This window comes from Ascidiella aspersa, chromosome 4 (assembly GCF_963924565.1).
Source record: "Ascidiella aspersa chromosome 4, kaAscAspe10.2, whole genome shotgun sequence".
NCBI lineage: Eukaryota > Metazoa > Chordata > Ascidiacea > Phlebobranchia > Ascidiidae > Ascidiella > Ascidiella aspersa.
The window spans coordinates 1,879,239-1,896,112 of NC_139450.1; the positions used below are offsets into that span (position 1 = coordinate 1,879,239).

The 16,874-nt window shown below is 36.1% G+C and overlaps 2 protein-coding genes across 2 annotated transcripts in view; both read left to right on the plus strand.

Moving 5' to 3' along the window:
- LOC146146594 (WD repeat-containing protein 11-like) overlaps nucleotides 1-10,451 on the plus strand; it is a 34,164-nt gene extending 23,713 nt beyond the window's left edge. Inside the window, exons 8-21 of the mRNA XM_083386893.1 lie at nucleotides 107-206; nucleotides 890-1,085; nucleotides 1,405-1,489; nucleotides 1,884-2,098; nucleotides 3,011-3,205; nucleotides 4,562-4,670; nucleotides 4,844-4,901; nucleotides 5,550-5,784; nucleotides 6,513-6,660; nucleotides 7,206-7,441; nucleotides 7,999-8,097; nucleotides 8,685-8,764; nucleotides 9,390-9,538; nucleotides 10,278-10,451. Coding sequence (XP_083243019.1) covers nucleotides 107-206; nucleotides 890-1,085; nucleotides 1,405-1,489; nucleotides 1,884-2,098; nucleotides 3,011-3,205; nucleotides 4,562-4,670; nucleotides 4,844-4,901; nucleotides 5,550-5,784; nucleotides 6,513-6,660; nucleotides 7,206-7,441; nucleotides 7,999-8,097; nucleotides 8,685-8,764; nucleotides 9,390-9,538; nucleotides 10,278-10,451 — 2,079 coding nt within the window. The remainder of the gene's footprint in view (nucleotides 1-106; nucleotides 207-889; nucleotides 1,086-1,404; nucleotides 1,490-1,883; nucleotides 2,099-3,010; nucleotides 3,206-4,561; nucleotides 4,671-4,843; nucleotides 4,902-5,549; nucleotides 5,785-6,512; nucleotides 6,661-7,205; nucleotides 7,442-7,998; nucleotides 8,098-8,684; nucleotides 8,765-9,389; nucleotides 9,539-10,277) is intronic.
- A 552-nt stretch (nucleotides 10,452-11,003) lies between these two features.
- LOC146146596 (WD repeat-containing protein 11-like) lies at nucleotides 11,004-12,560 on the plus strand. Its single transcript, XM_083386641.1, has 3 exons — nucleotides 11,004-11,166; nucleotides 11,921-11,997; nucleotides 12,275-12,560. The coding sequence occupies exons 1-3, from the start codon at nucleotides 11,011-11,013 to the stop codon at nucleotides 12,375-12,377; spliced, it is 336 nt and encodes a 111-aa protein (XP_083242767.1). The 5' UTR covers nucleotides 11,004-11,010; the 3' UTR covers nucleotides 12,378-12,560.
- The last annotated feature ends 4,314 nt before the right edge of the window (nucleotides 12,561-16,874 follow it).

Sequence of the window (16,874 nt, forward strand, 5' to 3'; positions counted from 1 at the left end):
AAGTCTAGAAACAACCATATGCCAATGCTTTGTAGATAACGCCAATGCTTGCTACATTCTGTTGGTACAAGCAACTCACATTGAATATAAAGTGTGTTTATTGCAGCTGTTCACATGCCGACAAGCCTGCGGATTCTATTGCTTGCACGTTAACGGAATCGTTTCTTTCTTTCAAGGAAAACTCGAAATCAAGGCCAATGGTCAAGGTACAGTGTTGTTTTTAAATTATAGGATCACAAATTCTCCATATGCAGGGTTGCCAGTAGGGATATTCGATTATATCCAATGTCAAGTGGTTGTTTCGGCACTCGTCCGATACTGAGGTAGTATCGGTGCCGATCCGATACCAGATGAATATAGGAATTTCCAATCCAGCCATTTTATCATGCAACTTAAGTTTAAAAAAATTTTTTTTATTAAAATTATGTAAATGTGTGTATCATTACATCACAATATAGTACTGCTATAACCCGGTGTTTGGAATAAACAGATGTATTTTGCTGGTTAAAATGATATTTATTTTTTGTATAAAAATTTTCTTACGTTTTCAGAAGCCTGTCGGGCACAAATGTTGGAAGCACATTTTGGCATATTACCTTGGCAAAAAATGACCTTTGAACGTTTTATTTATTCGATTTTGCTTGCTCGAGCATATAAATGACGTCATATGGCATCAGATAACGATACTTTTTGTCTGAATTATCAAGTTTCGGACATGCTGCCACATCGACAAAATCAGTCATATACAAAACCACTCATGCGTAAGAACAGTCATGCATTGAATTACTCATGCATGAAATAGAAGTAATGGACAAAAAATGCAATTAAGGAGAAGTAAAGTTAACCGGATCCATTATTTTCATTTACCTTTGTTCATTTTTCCTAATAGATCGCGCGGAAGGCCAACGTTTAGCCGCCAACGGTTCACCATACTTCAGCTTGCGCCAGGTTTGCCGAAGCGACCCGGTTCGAATCTCGAGCAAGGCGCTTCTATACGGAGCTTGCCTCTCGCCTTCAAATGAGACCGAGGTTTGTATGCTGCAGAGCAACGGACACCTCTACCTTTGGAAGCTCGCCGCACAAGCGTGAGTTTGATTTGATTTTTTTAATAGTTTACACATTGCTGTAAACATTTTCAAAATGACTTAAAGTCCAAGTCCAGCAATTTGTACATCTTAACAAGTCAAGTCGTTATTAGAGCAAGTCGACTTCAAATCAAGTCATTCGCATAACATAAATCGTTAAACCATCACAATTGGTAAACTCGTTTGATAATTATGACCAATAAATAATTAGAAATAATAGCGCAACATATAGCAAGCGAATTTAACAAACAGCGAGTATTTCCCTATTTCAAATGTTCATTCTAAATAGCCCATTTACACATTTTTGTTTTCTTCTTAGTAAGCAGGAAGATACGGCACTCCTGACCCTAGACCCCATTCTTAGTGACGTCATCCCTCCATTAAACTTGAATAGCGATTTTAAGGTACGAAACTCAAGTTAAAAATGTCCAAAGGTTAATCCAACATTTTCATGTTCATTTGTACTTTAAATCGAACGAGCAATTATTGGTGACATGAATCGTTATAAGTATTTTAATTGATTGACGTATTGAAATGTCTTTAAAAAAGCCCTTTTTTTTTAAATAGTCTCTATATTTATTTAATTTCCAGCTTTGAATCGAATCGAAAAAGTTCGGATCACTAAAAATTAAAATTTCTATTTTTTTCAATTAACTAAACAAGCATATTTTTGATTAACCCAAGTTTTTATGCCGCTTTATTTATTTCAAAATAGTCAAGAATTTTTTTTCACACCTAAACCGTAACTTTTAACCTCTCTTTAAAACAAACTAATTTTTTTTTCGCCTCTCCAAACAGGGAAACCCCCTTCTTCGATTCCGCCTCTCGTCGTTCGCCAGCGGGACTTCCCCTGTTGTGACGTGTATACGAGCTTGTCCGCCACTGACTCACCGCAACTGGCCTTACTACCGCCCCCTGGTGGCCATGGGAAGCAAGAGTGGGATGATCCACGTGGCCGACCTCTCCGCTTCACAACATCAAAGATCATTCGCAGTACACACCGTGGAAGTCAAGTGGGTGCCGATAAGGATGATGTCTGAGATTTTGCTATTTTGTGCTAACTTAACGGATTAAGTTAGATTCAGCAAGATTCGGTGCGTCTTGAAACAGCGCTGTAAATATTTTAAATGAGTCCCGTCATATCCGTAAGTTGTTTGCAAATCCAAGTTAAGTCATTTAAAAAAAGCTTAAATCTCAGTTAAGGTATTTGAGAAAAAACGTAAATCTCAGTCAAGTGTTTTCGAAAAACAAACCAAATGAAAATAACGGCCCAAATAGACATAAAAAACGACATGCTTTATTGTTCAAACGTTTCGGCTAATGCTCATGCCACCATCAGTGATATGAAGGCCACATCAGTTACACCCGTTTATATACACTTTAGTCGCACAAAGGAACAACTTTGTGCGACTACCATTCCTTTGATCATTCCTTTGTGCGACTAAAGTTTGATTGTATTCAGCAAGAAACGTTGCGTCTTGAAAAGTTTTAAAATGAGTCTCGTTACAGCCAAGTCGTTAAGAACTAACTTAAATCCTAGCCAAGATTTTGAAAAGCATCTAAAACCAGCTTCAGAGCAAATTGGATTCTTTAAATGTAATTTAGGTCCAACAGTAATTCATTAAATAACGTAATTTGAAGTCAAGCAATTTATATAAGTGACTGAAGTATGACTCGAGTCATTTGTAAAGTGGCTTATATAACTTAGGTCCCTGTGAAGTAATTTGTTAAGTAGCTTCAGTACTCTTTTGCAAAGTATCTACAAAACAACTTAAGTCTAAATTAAGGCCATTTTTTAATTATCCAAGTTAAGTTTTTCAGATGCATTTAATTCAACTTAGCTAACCCACTATCGTAAAGCGTATTCCTCCATTCAGTATTTTTCAAACCACGCATCCTTCAAACCCCTCACTGTTACGTCACAGGGGCATAGAATGGCTTAGTCTGAGCACAATCGTTTCGTTCGGCAACTCGGCGTCGTTTGAATCCGACCAATCACGAGGCGAGGGCGCGCTGAGTGAAGTCTACGTCACTGATGTGGAGTCGGGACAGAGTTGCGCAATCGACACAAGAAAGCTCAGCTCATTTCCCGTGTCCTTTGTCAAAATCTCACATCTAAGGTTGGATTTTTGCATGTGATAGTGTTTTTAACTATAGGCCTTTTATATTCTACCCCAAACTTAATCTTAAACTTTTTTTAATTTTATCTATTTTTTGGCTTAGTATTATTTTTTTTTCTGCCATATTTCCTAATTTTGCTCTTTTCCTGTGTCTTTTCATTGTCAAAATCTCGCATCTGAGGTTGGATATTTGCTTTTATGTTCTACCAAAACTTAATCTTTAATTTTACGTTATCCGTTTTTTTAGTTTATAGCATTTTTTCTTTTCTACCCTTTTTCTTTATTTTGCTTAAAGATTTTACTGTGTCCTTTGTCAAAGTCTCGCATCTGAGGTTGGATTTTGCTTGTCATAGTGTTTTTAACCATTTTTGGTTGACCTGTTGTATTCTACTTCTTAAACCTTTTTAATTTTATTTTATGTTTTAGCTTTTTGTAAGTGTTTTTCTATCCTACCTTTTCCTAATCTTATTCTTTCCGTAAGTCCTTTGCCAAAGTCCCGCATCTAACGTTGGATTGTTTTTTGTCATAGTGTTTTTAATAATTCTTTAGGTGGGCCTTTTATTTTTCTACCTTTTATTTTTTTTTGGTCTATTGCTTTAGCTTTTTATTAGTTTTTTTCTTTACCCTTTCCCTATTTCTTCATCTTACCCTTTTCCTGTGTCCTTTGTCAAAATTTCCCATCTAAGGCGGATTTTTTTCTTGCTACTGTGTTTTTAAAGTGTCAAAAATACGTGTCGTTAGTGAAAACTAATGGATCCGATCCGATACTGAAGTCTTTATCAGTGTACACGTACAGGAATTTATTAAAACACGAAAAGGCTTAAACAAGTGGATTCCTTAATTCGAATGAATAATACAAAACAATGTTAATAAAACAGGAACAGAATCAGTAAGTTAAACATCATCGCTAAACACTTACAAGTAACTAACAAAATGAGCTCCTATCGCGACAAGGTGGTAACACCAAGTAAGGACAACTACAATGTCAAGGCACCATGTGCTCAGTGACCTTTGACCGCAAGTCATAGAATGATCACACAATTAAATCGGTCATAAAGTACTTAAATAAAAATGCGGTTTAGCAAGCTCACAGTTAATCTTAACAGTTAGTTTCAATTTTTTCTAGTGTTTAGTCTCTTTATATAGTATTTGAATTATTCTTTTATACCATTTGAAATTAAACTGTTGAGTCCTTTATTTTTCTATATTTAACCTATCGTTTCACACGCACAAGAATAATCGTCACTCAAGTGTTGACATAAAGATCCTCAATTTTAATGCTTTAATATCCAATATGGGCGCACATCTGTCAATTTATCAGTAATATTCCTAACGTCTGTAATGCCTTTTCTCCAGACAGTACATGATCATTTCGTTCAAGGACAAGGGAATGCAGGTTTGGGATGCCAAGAACCTCACAATGCTAAGAGAGATCATCAGGGAATCAAACTCCATCACAGCTTTGGTAAGTCACTTTAAGGTTTAGTTTAATACACATAATCGCAATATTTGAGTAAATTGACATCGTCTTAAAAAGGCGTTTAGATACGCAGTTTATCACCACCAGTCATAGCTTCTATTATCTTCAGAACGAAACGTATTTTTTCCACCTATATTCACTGTACTTCTTAATCGCAGGAATGGGCCCCTTTCAATGCTCATAAGCAAGCAGCTAGTCAAGCTACCAACACGTCAGGTTCGTTTTACGCAAGTTTTGACGCGTATTTTATATTTTATTTCCACAAAAAGTACGTAGAAAAGTAGCTGAAAAGTTTTTTTATTGTATAAAATGAGGTAATTTTTAATTGCTTTTTTGTTTTTTTCTAATTCTGTGTTCAAACAGCCAGCCAAGCTAAACACTTAAGGTTCGTTTTAATCACTTGTGACGCTTATTTCTCAAAAATGTTATACAACGTACTTCTAAACGGCGTTTCTCTGTTATTTCGAATATTAACCCCGTGTGACTATAGGATTTTCATTGCGTTTTTTTTATTTTCTTTCGACGTAATTTTACAGATGTTACATTTGCTACCGAGTGTCCAAAGTCAACATTGAATAACACGATTGCCATTTCAGAAGAAGGTATCATTTTTAACGTTTCGAATAACTCTGTATTAACTATGTTGAAAATCAATAAAGACTGATTTGAAACGTTCAGAATGACCTACCTCTGTATGGGATTCTATATTTCTGGTACGTCTTACTACAACCTTTACCCATTATGCTCCAACGATAGCCTTAATTGCCCCTAAAAAGGTCGAAGTCCCGTTGGCCAAACTTTTACCAACTGGGTGAGATCAAAAATGGCGTAGCATTTTAATTTTTACCCAACCTCCGCGTGCAGACCGCGTCAAGGAGCACCTGGTCTTCACCGACAAGACAGGGACCATGTACCACTGCATAGCGGAGGGGGGGTCGTTTCGCCAGGGATCGAACATCCCCTTCTCGATGGGGGGAGCAGGCAAGGGGGGCGGAGGGTCCCTGATCGTCAACGCCATTTGCTGGAAGTCTGACGTAGTTTTTATGGGAAGAAGTGACGGTTTTCTCACGGTTTGGGATCTTAACGCTAAGCTATCAAGGTGTGTGGCTATTGATATTTTTTGTATTTGTAATGTTACTTGTAAAGGCCGTTTTTCGTTTTAGATTTTTTTTTTGTTCTTTATGTTGTTACAGTTTAATCACGATCAAACATAACCCTATATTTGTTATAATTAAGTTATCAAGGTGGGTGGCTATTGCTGTGTTTTGTAGGATTCGTGTAATGTTAGACTTGTGATGGCCGTTCTTCCTTTTGGATTCGTTTATTTTTTACGTTGACCAAAAAAAATATTTTTGGTCAAATGATGTTTTGGTCCGAAATATTTTTCTGTTGTTATTGTTATTATAGTTAAATCACAAACAAACATAAGTCATTATCTGGTATAATTAGGAGTAACTTGGGTGCACCATGCACGGGTCAGTAATATAGCTTGATAATCAATTTTGAAGAAAACGATTTTAATTTAAGTATTACTTAAATTATTTGACTGGACAACTTTATTTATGGTTTTTAGCGGTTTTCTTATATTATTTTGTTAAACTATACAGACTAAAGTCCCAATTATGATTGCATAAGTTGTAATCAATCACCCTTGCTAAAAAAATGATTTCAACAAGCGCATGGTAAAAAGTGCTGAACATTCAAAACTGAGGTAAACAATCCAAGCCCAAACGCAGCGAAATAGAAAAGCACATGAAACAACCATCACGCAACCCCTTCTCCTTAAAACACAAGCCTGAATGTTTGACCTTGACCTTTTTCGCCAAGGTCACTGGTTTCGAACCACTCGTTGGTGCGTAAGGCAAAGTTCGGTCCAGGCAAGGGCAACATGAAGGTTGTGGTTCTCTTCACAAACACGATCGAAGTGTGGGACTCGGTGGACCTCCAATGCGTCTCCAGACCTCTACAACGCGAGGTAAAGAGAGTATAGTTGTTAGGTTGAACAAAAAGTAGTATCTGTACTCGATACTAAATCGCAGTGTTGTCATAACAGTCAATGACTTGACTGAAGTCTCTCTTTATAACTGACTTGACTTTACTAAAGTCTTTTGGACAAATGACTTAGTTTAAAATTAAGTGTTTTCATTTTTTTAAGTTAAGTTCTGAACTTTTTCAGAATTCAGCTCAAGTTTAATCCCTAAACTTTTTTTAACGGTCGTATTCGCTTCTCGTGAAAGACGCTTCAATTTTGCTCATTCATTAAAAATCAGACATTGTTCAAAATTCCGTTTCTTATCAATTTGGTTCTTTCTTCTTTCCAATGGTAATAATCTATTTCTACATCTCCTAGGAGCACTTTTTTTTTTCATTTTTTTTACGATACGCTCACTTTTTATCGATAATATAAAGGTCTTAAACAACTTAAGTTTCGTACTAATTTTTTTACGTGACTAGCTTAAGTTTCATCCTTTAACTTACGAATCAAACTTAAGTAATACTCCAGTTACACTTTCGACCCAGGCTTGCAAAATCGCCGACTTCGACTGGTGTGCCTCCGACAAGCTGCTCCTTCTTCTCGCTGACCAAGCAGGCGTCTACGTCACCGAGATGACGTCATCCAAGCTGCAGCAGCCCAACCCGGTGCTTATCAAGTGCGAGGACGTGATGACGTCATCGTCGCCCTCCCCTGCCCCCTTGCTCCCCCGCTGCTGGCAATCCAAGATGGCGATGCACCTTAAGTTTAAGTTACTCGACGGGTAAGTTTAGGCTGTTGTTGTGTACCGTTGTTAACTCTTTTAAGTGAGACCAATATTTGAGTTTTGTAAACATCTCGATACCCAAGTCATAGACAACTAGTGTTTTATGCTCTTGGTCAATATTTGTCTTATTTAAGAACTGAAAGCAAGTGGCACTTTCGGCAAATTGTATTTTACTGTTGACGGGCTTTCGAACAACCGTGCTTTACAATATGCCAACAGTGCCATTTGTCAAGAGTGTAATAGGTTAGTTTTTAGTCAATTTAGTCAAAGCAAACAGTTTTCAAATGTTTTTATCCCACAGGCCTATTCGTAAAACTATCTCTAAAAATGGCTTCATAAACTTAACTTTACATTTAAACATATAGGAAATTACTCAAGTTTTATTTAATTTATTTGCATTTTATGCATAGTAGTAATCACATCGTTTTGAATCGGATCGTGATATTTTTTGTCAAAAATATCGGTATCGGTATTAAATAGTATCGGCCATACCAAACATTGTCCAATACTTTTTACTATATACTTGCTACGGCGAAACTTTCTAATTTTAACAGCGACTTTGATAACATCGATAATGTGGACGACGTGTCTGTTCCGATTCTTGAAAAGTTGAAGGAAGTTGACACGCTCCGAAGATGCCAGATTGTTTCCAGGTATTGTTTTTTTCGCTTTTTTTTACGATCCTTATTTTGGTTTTTGAGAACAAATAACAGAGAGTACGAGCCTCGCTTTTCACAGGTCGCTATAAAGTCTTTGAATTTTTAAAACTATTTAAATCTTTTTATATTCATTTGCGAATTAGGAAGTCTTGAAAAAAAATCGTTTTTTCCACTGAAGTCTTAAAAAACCCAAAAAGTTTTTTGTCCAAGATAAAAAACTATTTTTAGTGGATTTTTTTTAAGTAATATTACAAAAACGTTACAATTTTAGCTAAATATACAATTTTATACAATTTTAGCTAAATACTTTCTTTTGAAGATTAGTCGAATGTTTTTTCAATTTTATTTTAAAACTGTGTGGTAACCTTGTTTTTAAAGTTGGCTGGATAAACCTAAACTGTAGGCCACGGTAACCGAATTTATAAACGTGTAATAACAATTACAAACATTGAAAATTTTGTTAACCGTAACCAAAGTTTAGATCACCAAAAAGCACACAGAATAGTTTAATGCTGACTTCTAGTGCTTGATTTTTTTGCAATACTTTTTTTTGCTCACCATTTTTAATCCTGCTTATTTAGGTTGCTTGGTGACGAATCTGATATCTTGTTCTGGTCTGCCGTCTCAAAGTCGGCCAAACAATGTGCCGACAAATCGTCAGGTAAAATTGATGTTGATGTGAGACAGAAACCTGTTACACTCAGTTAAAAGTCCAATTTAAAAAATCTAAGTTAAATAGTGGTATAAATTAAAAATTAAAAATTGTGACAAAGTACATGTGCATTACAAGTCGAGGTATTACCATCAAATATAAATGTTGAAATGAAATTGGTAATGATGTTACAATGAAGTTGGCGTGAAATTGGTAAAATGTTCGATTCCAAGCAATATATTTCTTACACCCTAAAAAAGAAGAATTGATTTTTACATTTAAAATGTCTTTGTTAACACTGTGTTTTAGAATAGTCTTTAATTTATATTTACTGCAGCGTTGGTTATGTGTTTAAAAACTGCCACAGTTTTACAATTTTTAAACTATTAGTTGTGGTGTTGACCATGACGTCTATAGTGTTTTGATTTTGAATTATTTAAAACATGTGAAGAACTCCAGTTGCGTGCTGGGAAACCTAGAAATGTTCTTTAAAATGTCTTACAAAGTGTGTGGCAACCCTGAAATCGAACATCGGTTAATGTTTCGCTTAGCAAAATAAGAAAAGCAGCCGTTTAAAGCCATCCACCCTGATTCTGTGGCAAACTACTTTTAAATGTCTTCCTTAAACCTCCAGGTTGTTACGACGACATCTCTATGGACGTGTTTTGCGACCAGGAGCTCTATAAACGTTGTGAGAGCGCACGAATCAACTTCCACCATCGCCACATAGAAGACGCACAACATACGCAGCGATCAATACAGAACTTCATATTCCTAGACGAAGTTCGTAGCAGTTTTTTGCCGCGAATTTCGAGCCTCTTGTTTTCTGATAAGTGAAAAATTGCGTCTAACGTATGTGAAAAAATGACTTGACTTTCAAAAAGTTTGTAAAAAAATGACTTCCCCTTTTCTAAATATGCAATAAAATATTTTTTCCCCAAAATATAATAAAATATACTTTTTTTATAATTTGTAAAAATAAATGACTTACCTTTCCTAAAATTTGTAAAAAAATGACTTTTATTTTCTAAAATTCATAAAAAATGACAGTTCCTAAAATATGTGCAAAATGCCGATTGTAGATCTGCCACGCTTTACAAGCCATTCGCTAATTTCGTTAAATCTGTGGCTAATTAAGCAACTAAAACATTCTTTGCAATAAGTTGGCTCACCTTTTAACCCTACCTGTCGCTTTTGAAATTTGCTACAGCTTGGGCTCTAGCCGTCCTTTCTGCTTTGTGTGTTTTTGTACGTAAGAACAATATAAAATAACCCGATTGTTAAAACTCGATGTACTTAATAAAAATACTAAATTCATTATATTCGAAAAAATCGTTATTTAGTTATTTACAAAAGTTTCGGCAAAAAAATACTAAAAAAACAGGGATTGTGTTCCTATGTATTGTGCAAAGGAGTTTTTACAATTGGGCAATTTTTTATTGTATTTTTATTGTATTTTCATTCAATTTACTTAATACCCTTACTTCCTGTATTTGATATTCAACCTGCTATGTTTCATTAGCTAAAGACGGCCATTGACCTTCTGCTGGACACCTGTCCCTCTAGTGTCCACTTCCATGAAAACTCGCTCAAAGCTGCTCTCCTGGCATCACTAGATCGACACGCGGTGGCGCCACACAGCACACTCAAGCTGATTGCAACGAACCTCATCGCTTCCGGTAAAGTCAAAGGTTAGTAAGCGGAAAAAATGGTATTTTTTTAGTGGCAAGCTTGTATTAGGTCAGCGTGTTCTGATGAATGACACCAGTTGCCACGTGCGCGACACGCAAACACAAAAGCACACGAAAAAGACAAATGCGAACACGTACGTAACCGTCGGCTAACTTCAGCGGCTACAGTGCCATAAAAAACTTTTTTTTTCGACTTTTATTTTTTTCTTAAATTAGAGCAAAAATTACTGGGTGATCGAGTTGTTGTTTTTCCATTTTAGTGAAAAAAATGTTACCTATCATCTATATTTTTTAGTAAAAAAAGTTATATATAATCCATATTTCATGAATATTTTAAACAATTAAAACTTAAAATAATAATAATAATATTCGCTATCAAATACAAGACAAAAACATTTCCTCTACGTCTGACACTGTGTTTTATCAAACTTTGTGTTTTACGTGTCTCTGACACATGTTGCCTTTTGCTTCGCAATAAATACCGTACAGAAAACTATAGACTATAGCTTCAGCTGCAACCAGTCATGGTTTCTAAACGTATTTCCATCAACAGAGGGCTCTGAGATGTTGTGTTTGATTGACAAGCCGGCCGACGCTTGCATGTACCTGAGGGACAACCTGCTCTGGGACGACGCCGTGTGGCTGGCCAAGGTGCGACTCGACCAATCAGCGATCAGCAAAGTACTTGAGCCCTGGGCCAAACACTTAATGGCGCCAAAGGTCGGTATTTTTATCCAAGGTCGTGTTTTTTATCGATTTTAATATTACTTTTAACTTTCTTGCACAGGAATTTTAAAAGGTGGGTAAATTTACCTCTATTCTTTGTTCTATTCTTTGTTCTATTCTTTGTTCTATTCTTTGTTCTATTCTTTGTTCTATTCTTTGTTCTATTCTTTGTTCTATTCTTTGTTCTATTCGTTGTTCTATTCGTTGTTCTATTCTTTGTTCTATTCTTTGTTTTCCCAGTTCTCATGTGTTTTAATTGATGCGTTGAGTCATGTGATGTTGACCTTGATTTGACCTTCACTTTGTGTTTGCAGCCGAACTCAGGCAGTAATCTATCTATAGCTTGTTGTATTTTTTCTTGGTTACATAATACATATACTAAAATATTTATTATTATTATATATTATGATCTTTTTATATAACCTTAAATAAGTTGCACAAGTTACTGTGGCCTACGTTTATGTAACTACAACAGAATGACTTTTGTTCGTTAGCATTTTTTACCCATTTTTTTAATAAATCTGGAAACTTAACTTCCCAAAGATATTAAATCAGAGAAATAACTAAGAACCGAATTTAACGTGAGAAACAATAACTACATTGCAGTGGAGATGTTGGTTAAAGAAAATAATGACCAACTATTAAATATTTTAAGAAACGATTAGCATAAGTAGTCAAAAACTTGAAACCTGATAGCACCGCTTTCACAACTTGGTCTCAAAAATAATTTAAATCCTTATTATTTAAGGTGAACAAGAAAGCTTTCGCCGTAGCCTTACTCCTCTCCATGGGAAACTTCAAGTCCGTCATAACAATGTTGCACCAGTAAGTTAATTTAAAATGTTAAGCATTTATTTCGGCTATTAACATAATTTTATTTCGACGGTTTAGTCGAATAAATATGAGTTTGCTCAAAAACAACAGTTTTTTTAAGATTAGCTTTTTGTGACGTTATCTCTAAAAATTTGCTTGACGTCACCAAACCAAATCATGAAAGCAAGAAAAATACGGAATGCCCTGAATTTTAATTCTAATTTAATTTAAAAAAGCCAAAATAAATAGTTTTCCAAGTTTGGTTTGATGAAAGTGAATTTGTTTCCAGAATGCGACATTACGATCGAGCTGCGTTGCTTGCCGCCATCTGCAAGGAAAACAACATCGACGTGCTTACACAGGAAGAGTTCCGTATCCTTTTGCACGTTTGATAAAACTTAGTTTGTTAGGAGCATAATGGTTGGAGGTCGGAGTAAGGCGTAGTAAGAATTTGAAAGCACATACAGAAGTAGGAAGCATTTTGAACGTTGTTATGTTGAACTAGTTTACCGAAAGCCATTCTAGACTGTCGATCAATTGTGCAAGCAAGGCAGGCTAGAAATAACTAGTCTGCAGTGAGGTTCGAACTAACGACCTCCGGTCATACCGGGACCGTCGCTCTACAAAAGGAGCAAGCTACACAGGTTCAAAGAGGAGCGAGTCGAGAAACAACCATACGCCAAACTCTTGCTAGATTACGCCAATGCCTGCTAGATTCTGTTCGTACAAGCAACTTCACATTGAACAAATATGTGTGTGTATCTTTCATTAAAGGTTGAACTATGTTGAAAATAATATTCGGGATATTCGAAACGTTCAAAAGTAATACCTACTTCTGAATGGCCTTTCCTATTCTTACTACGCCTTAGTTTGTTAGGTTACGTTAAAATTGCTAAACGGGTTAGTTTGTATTGAAGTGAATCTGTCGCTCTACCAGCAATTACTGAAAACGAATCACACACTGTGTTTGGTTTGTTATAAAAAGTCATTTGAAATGACTAAGCCAGTGGTCGGCAAACTTTTTATGTCGCGGCCCAAAGTAATATTTTCAGAGCTATTAAAGGCCCACTACGTAAAACTACCTAGAAAACAGTGGCGGATACAGGATATTTGATTTAAAGTTGAAATATTACACGGCGACTTGATGGGCAAAACGCTATCATGTCATAATGTAAAACATAGCCTACGATAAAACCAAAAGAATACGGTACGCGCGAAGCGCGAAAAATTTTGCGTTTAAAACATAGTTCGACAGGCTCTTAGGAGCACATTTGTTACGTGGGCCTTTTCACAGCAGATCCAATATAACATTTCTATGCCACTCCAAACTTTAAAATAAAGTGCAATAAATGTACGGGTTTCGCGCGGCCCACAACTACATGATAGCACTTAGCTATTCAAAAGTAACTCGCGGCCCACTAAAAATGGCTCTGCGGCCCACATTTGGGCCGAGGCCAACAGTTTGCCGACCACTGGACTAAGCCAAAGTTTAGTCCGAAGTTTAAATCGTTATAACAAGTTAAGTCATTGCCTTAGAGATTTAATGTTAAACTTACATAATTCCATACACGTTCCATTTTGAAGAAAATTCCCCCCAGCAATAACTAAAACGAAACAAAAACATGTTGGGTTTTTACTTTATAATTGACGAAAATACCGCATTTTTTTTGTTTTTATTTAAAGCACTTTTATTTAAGACATGTCATTTCCGTAAATGACTCTAGTTCAAGACAAGTCATTCAAAAACAGTGACTACCAAGTCCAGAGTACAAGGTGTTATAACTTGCCTCAATTATAAATTTGCGCAAAACCCGACCAAGCATAAATCTTCCTTAGCAATTTTTATTTATAGAAACCTACCAAGCTGACTACAGGCATTTCGTGGAATCCTTTTCCGCCTAATATTTACGCTTTATACTCGCCCAACGAAATGTGCAATTTCATCGCCCTGCTGTAATTTCGAGTCGTGCAAGTTGCGCAAAGATCGAATAAATCATGTTGTTCTATTCCAGCCACTTGCGTTTTATTTTGGTATCTTTTATCCAAGTTATATAGATTAGCTTGGTGCATCCAAAAGTTGATGTTTAATGACCGTATTTTGTGTGCACATTTATGTGTATTGGTTATAAAAAGAAATTAAGAGAATATTTTTATTAAATGTTTTGAATGTCATGCGAATTATACGTTACAGATTTTCCACACGCATGTTCACGCAATCTCACAGATAGAAAAGGCATTGTTAAAAAAATAATGTTTGAGCTTACCTAGTTATGAATCTAAACCCTTAAACGAAAAAGCGGCACTAAACATAGCTGTGAAATTTTAGCATTTTTGGTTGAAAAACTGACCCGGGGTGAAAAAATTTGCAAAATAACCGTTGTTAAAAATGTTTTTTAAGCGATGAAAACTGATCAATGGGTAGAAAAATACCATAAAAAAATCACAAAACCAAATATTAGTGCCATTTCAAACGGTCATTTAAACTGGCCGATGACTAAAAACTCATCGCAAAAACAAATTGTTTTCTAGTAGCGGACCCTGGCGCGTTTTCCCAAGTGTTTGTTTAAAGTGCGCCATCATCCTGTTCTTTAAGCGGGTTGTTGACAGGACACGATACGCCAGGCTCGCCCTAACATCGGAATTTTAATGCCCCTTGTAGTTGGTTTCACGCGTAGTAGAGGTTTAAACTGCCACTTCACACAAAATACTTTTTCCAATTCGCGTTTTTTCTCTCTCGTGGTAAACGACGCAGTTGTAAGAGTGTTATCAACAAATTATTTTGAAATGTTCACAACTTCCAAAGTCAAGTAATTTAAACAAATTCGAAATCGAGTCCGAGCTTAGATATTGCTTTCTAAGATAAATTGTTTAAACTGTTTTAAATGTTAAAATCATTTGGCATTGCTTAGCAACCACTGAAAACAAAAAATATTGCAAGCAGACAGTTTTCGTAAAAATAAAAGTATCTTGCTTAATTTAAAAAAATAATTAAAAAACGTTTAATTTCAAATATTTGCCTAAATATCTCAAGTCATTTGCCTAAATACTTGGCATGGGTGTATAGTACAAGAATCAACTTGGAAATTTCGTGTAAAGGGTATTAACAGCTATAACGAATAAGCGTCGCGCTAATGCCGTTCAGTAGAGTGTAATTTGTCCATTTTCACAATGACGTCACAAAGTTGCGTCATACCGAGAAGACAAAGCACAAAAAGAAACCTCACGAACACCACACATTTATTTATTTTGTTTAAAGTTTATAGATTGGACGGGTTTTACTTGCAATATAAAAGCTTTAAATCGCGCAATGCGCAAAACGCCTTTATATGGTTTAAGACGGTGTTTCTTAAACAGGTGAATCGTTTACTCCAGGGTGAATAAAATTTTTGCAGGGGTGAACCAACCAAAAGGGGGTGAATAAGGGTGAACCGTCAGAAATGGATGATAGCGTGCGAGCAGGGCGGTTATTCCGGGTGCTGTTATATACAGACGAGATAGTTTTATCATATCATGAGACAAGGGTGAATGAAATCTGGAGATAGATGCTAGGGGTGAGCAAAACTAAAAAAAGTTTAAGAAGCACTGGTTTAAGTTACCAAAACTATCATTTTTGGTTGTGCGATTGGACGCAAGACGCTCTTTGGGATAAAACGATTTAATCAAAATGTAACATAGTTAAGTTCACGCGGAGCACAAAACATTTTTGCATTAACTTGGTTAAAATGGGCAAAATACAGTTTCCCACATACCCCCCCCCCCCCCCCCTTGATAGACCGCAACAAATTGCGTGGCGTGCAATCTTACCAAAATAGTATAGGTTCAGCCTATATCTGTATAACCACAAGTTGTCAGGCTGTTCGTTTGCCGTAAACGGTATTTACTTTGTGAGTGTATTAAATTGATCATATCGAATAGAAAAAAAGAAAAATGGATCTTGGAAAATTTCTGAAATCAGCGTGGAACAACCCCCGTTAAGTAAAGTGTAATTTGGCCGCATACGCTTATCACTGACCACGGTATAACGCATTACGGCACGTTGCTAGCTTGTGTTTTTGCTATAGTCCATTAAATTAGAAAACTAGTTATCATATTATTTAGTTGTCCAAAGTCGAAATTGATCTTTGGGTGCGAAAAAATAAACTTAAAACTTGAAAATTGTTGAAATCAGCGTCGAACAACCCCCGTTTAGTAAAGTGCGATTTGGCCGCATACGCTTACCACTGACCACGGTATAACGCATTACGGCACACTGCTATATTGCTGGTGTAGATCGAAAGTGGTATTTTTGTTGCTCTCCGCTTGCGTCAACGCGGTATAAGTGGTATGCTGAAGAGTTGCGCAAGTGGCACTCGCAACATGACAGCAGCACGACCATATCCCACCACTCGACAACTTTGCTATTTCACTTTGCGGTCCTTTTTGAAAACGCAACAGAAGAAGCCGATTTAGCCTTGCGGTTTTTGGCGAATCAAGTCGAAAATTTCTGTGTGTTCTCGGGCGTTAAAAGCGAAGATGCTGAATATGTAGATTTTTGTATTTTCGAAGCGATGATAAGAATTGGAGTGGTCTTATTTCTAACGATTCTTCGGCTCTGCTGGGGTAAGTTTTGATCGTCCTAATGTTGTTTTTCAATGGCAGTGACGCATACCTTTTCGTTGCTTGACCTTTCGAGTTCGTTTTATAGTTGTTTACTACACCAGGGTGGCTACAGAGTCTTTAAATCGTAAAAAGGCTTTGATATGATATGCATATTAAAAGTCTTTAAAAAACTTGTGTTTTTTTAAGTCTTTTGAATTATTTAAATTTTTGTTGCACGTCTAGCTTGAGCTATATGCTTAGAAAGTGCCGCAGTAAAATATTTTTTTCAACTATATTTTTGATTTTGTTGG

Excerpts from the sequence above, each read along its gene's own strand:
- LOC146146596 (XM_083386641.1), top strand. The coding sequence starts at position 11,011 with ATGTTGTGTTTGATTGACAAGCCGGCCGACGCTTGCATGTACCTGAGG. Across the intron at positions 11,167-11,920 it reads AACACTTAATGGCGCCAAAG|GTGAACAAGAAAGCTTTCGC; the intron begins GTCGGTATTTTT and ends TTATTATTTAAG. Across the intron at positions 11,998-12,274 it reads GTCATAACAATGTTGCACCA|AATGCGACATTACGATCGAG; the intron begins GTAAGTTAATTT and ends ATTTGTTTCCAG.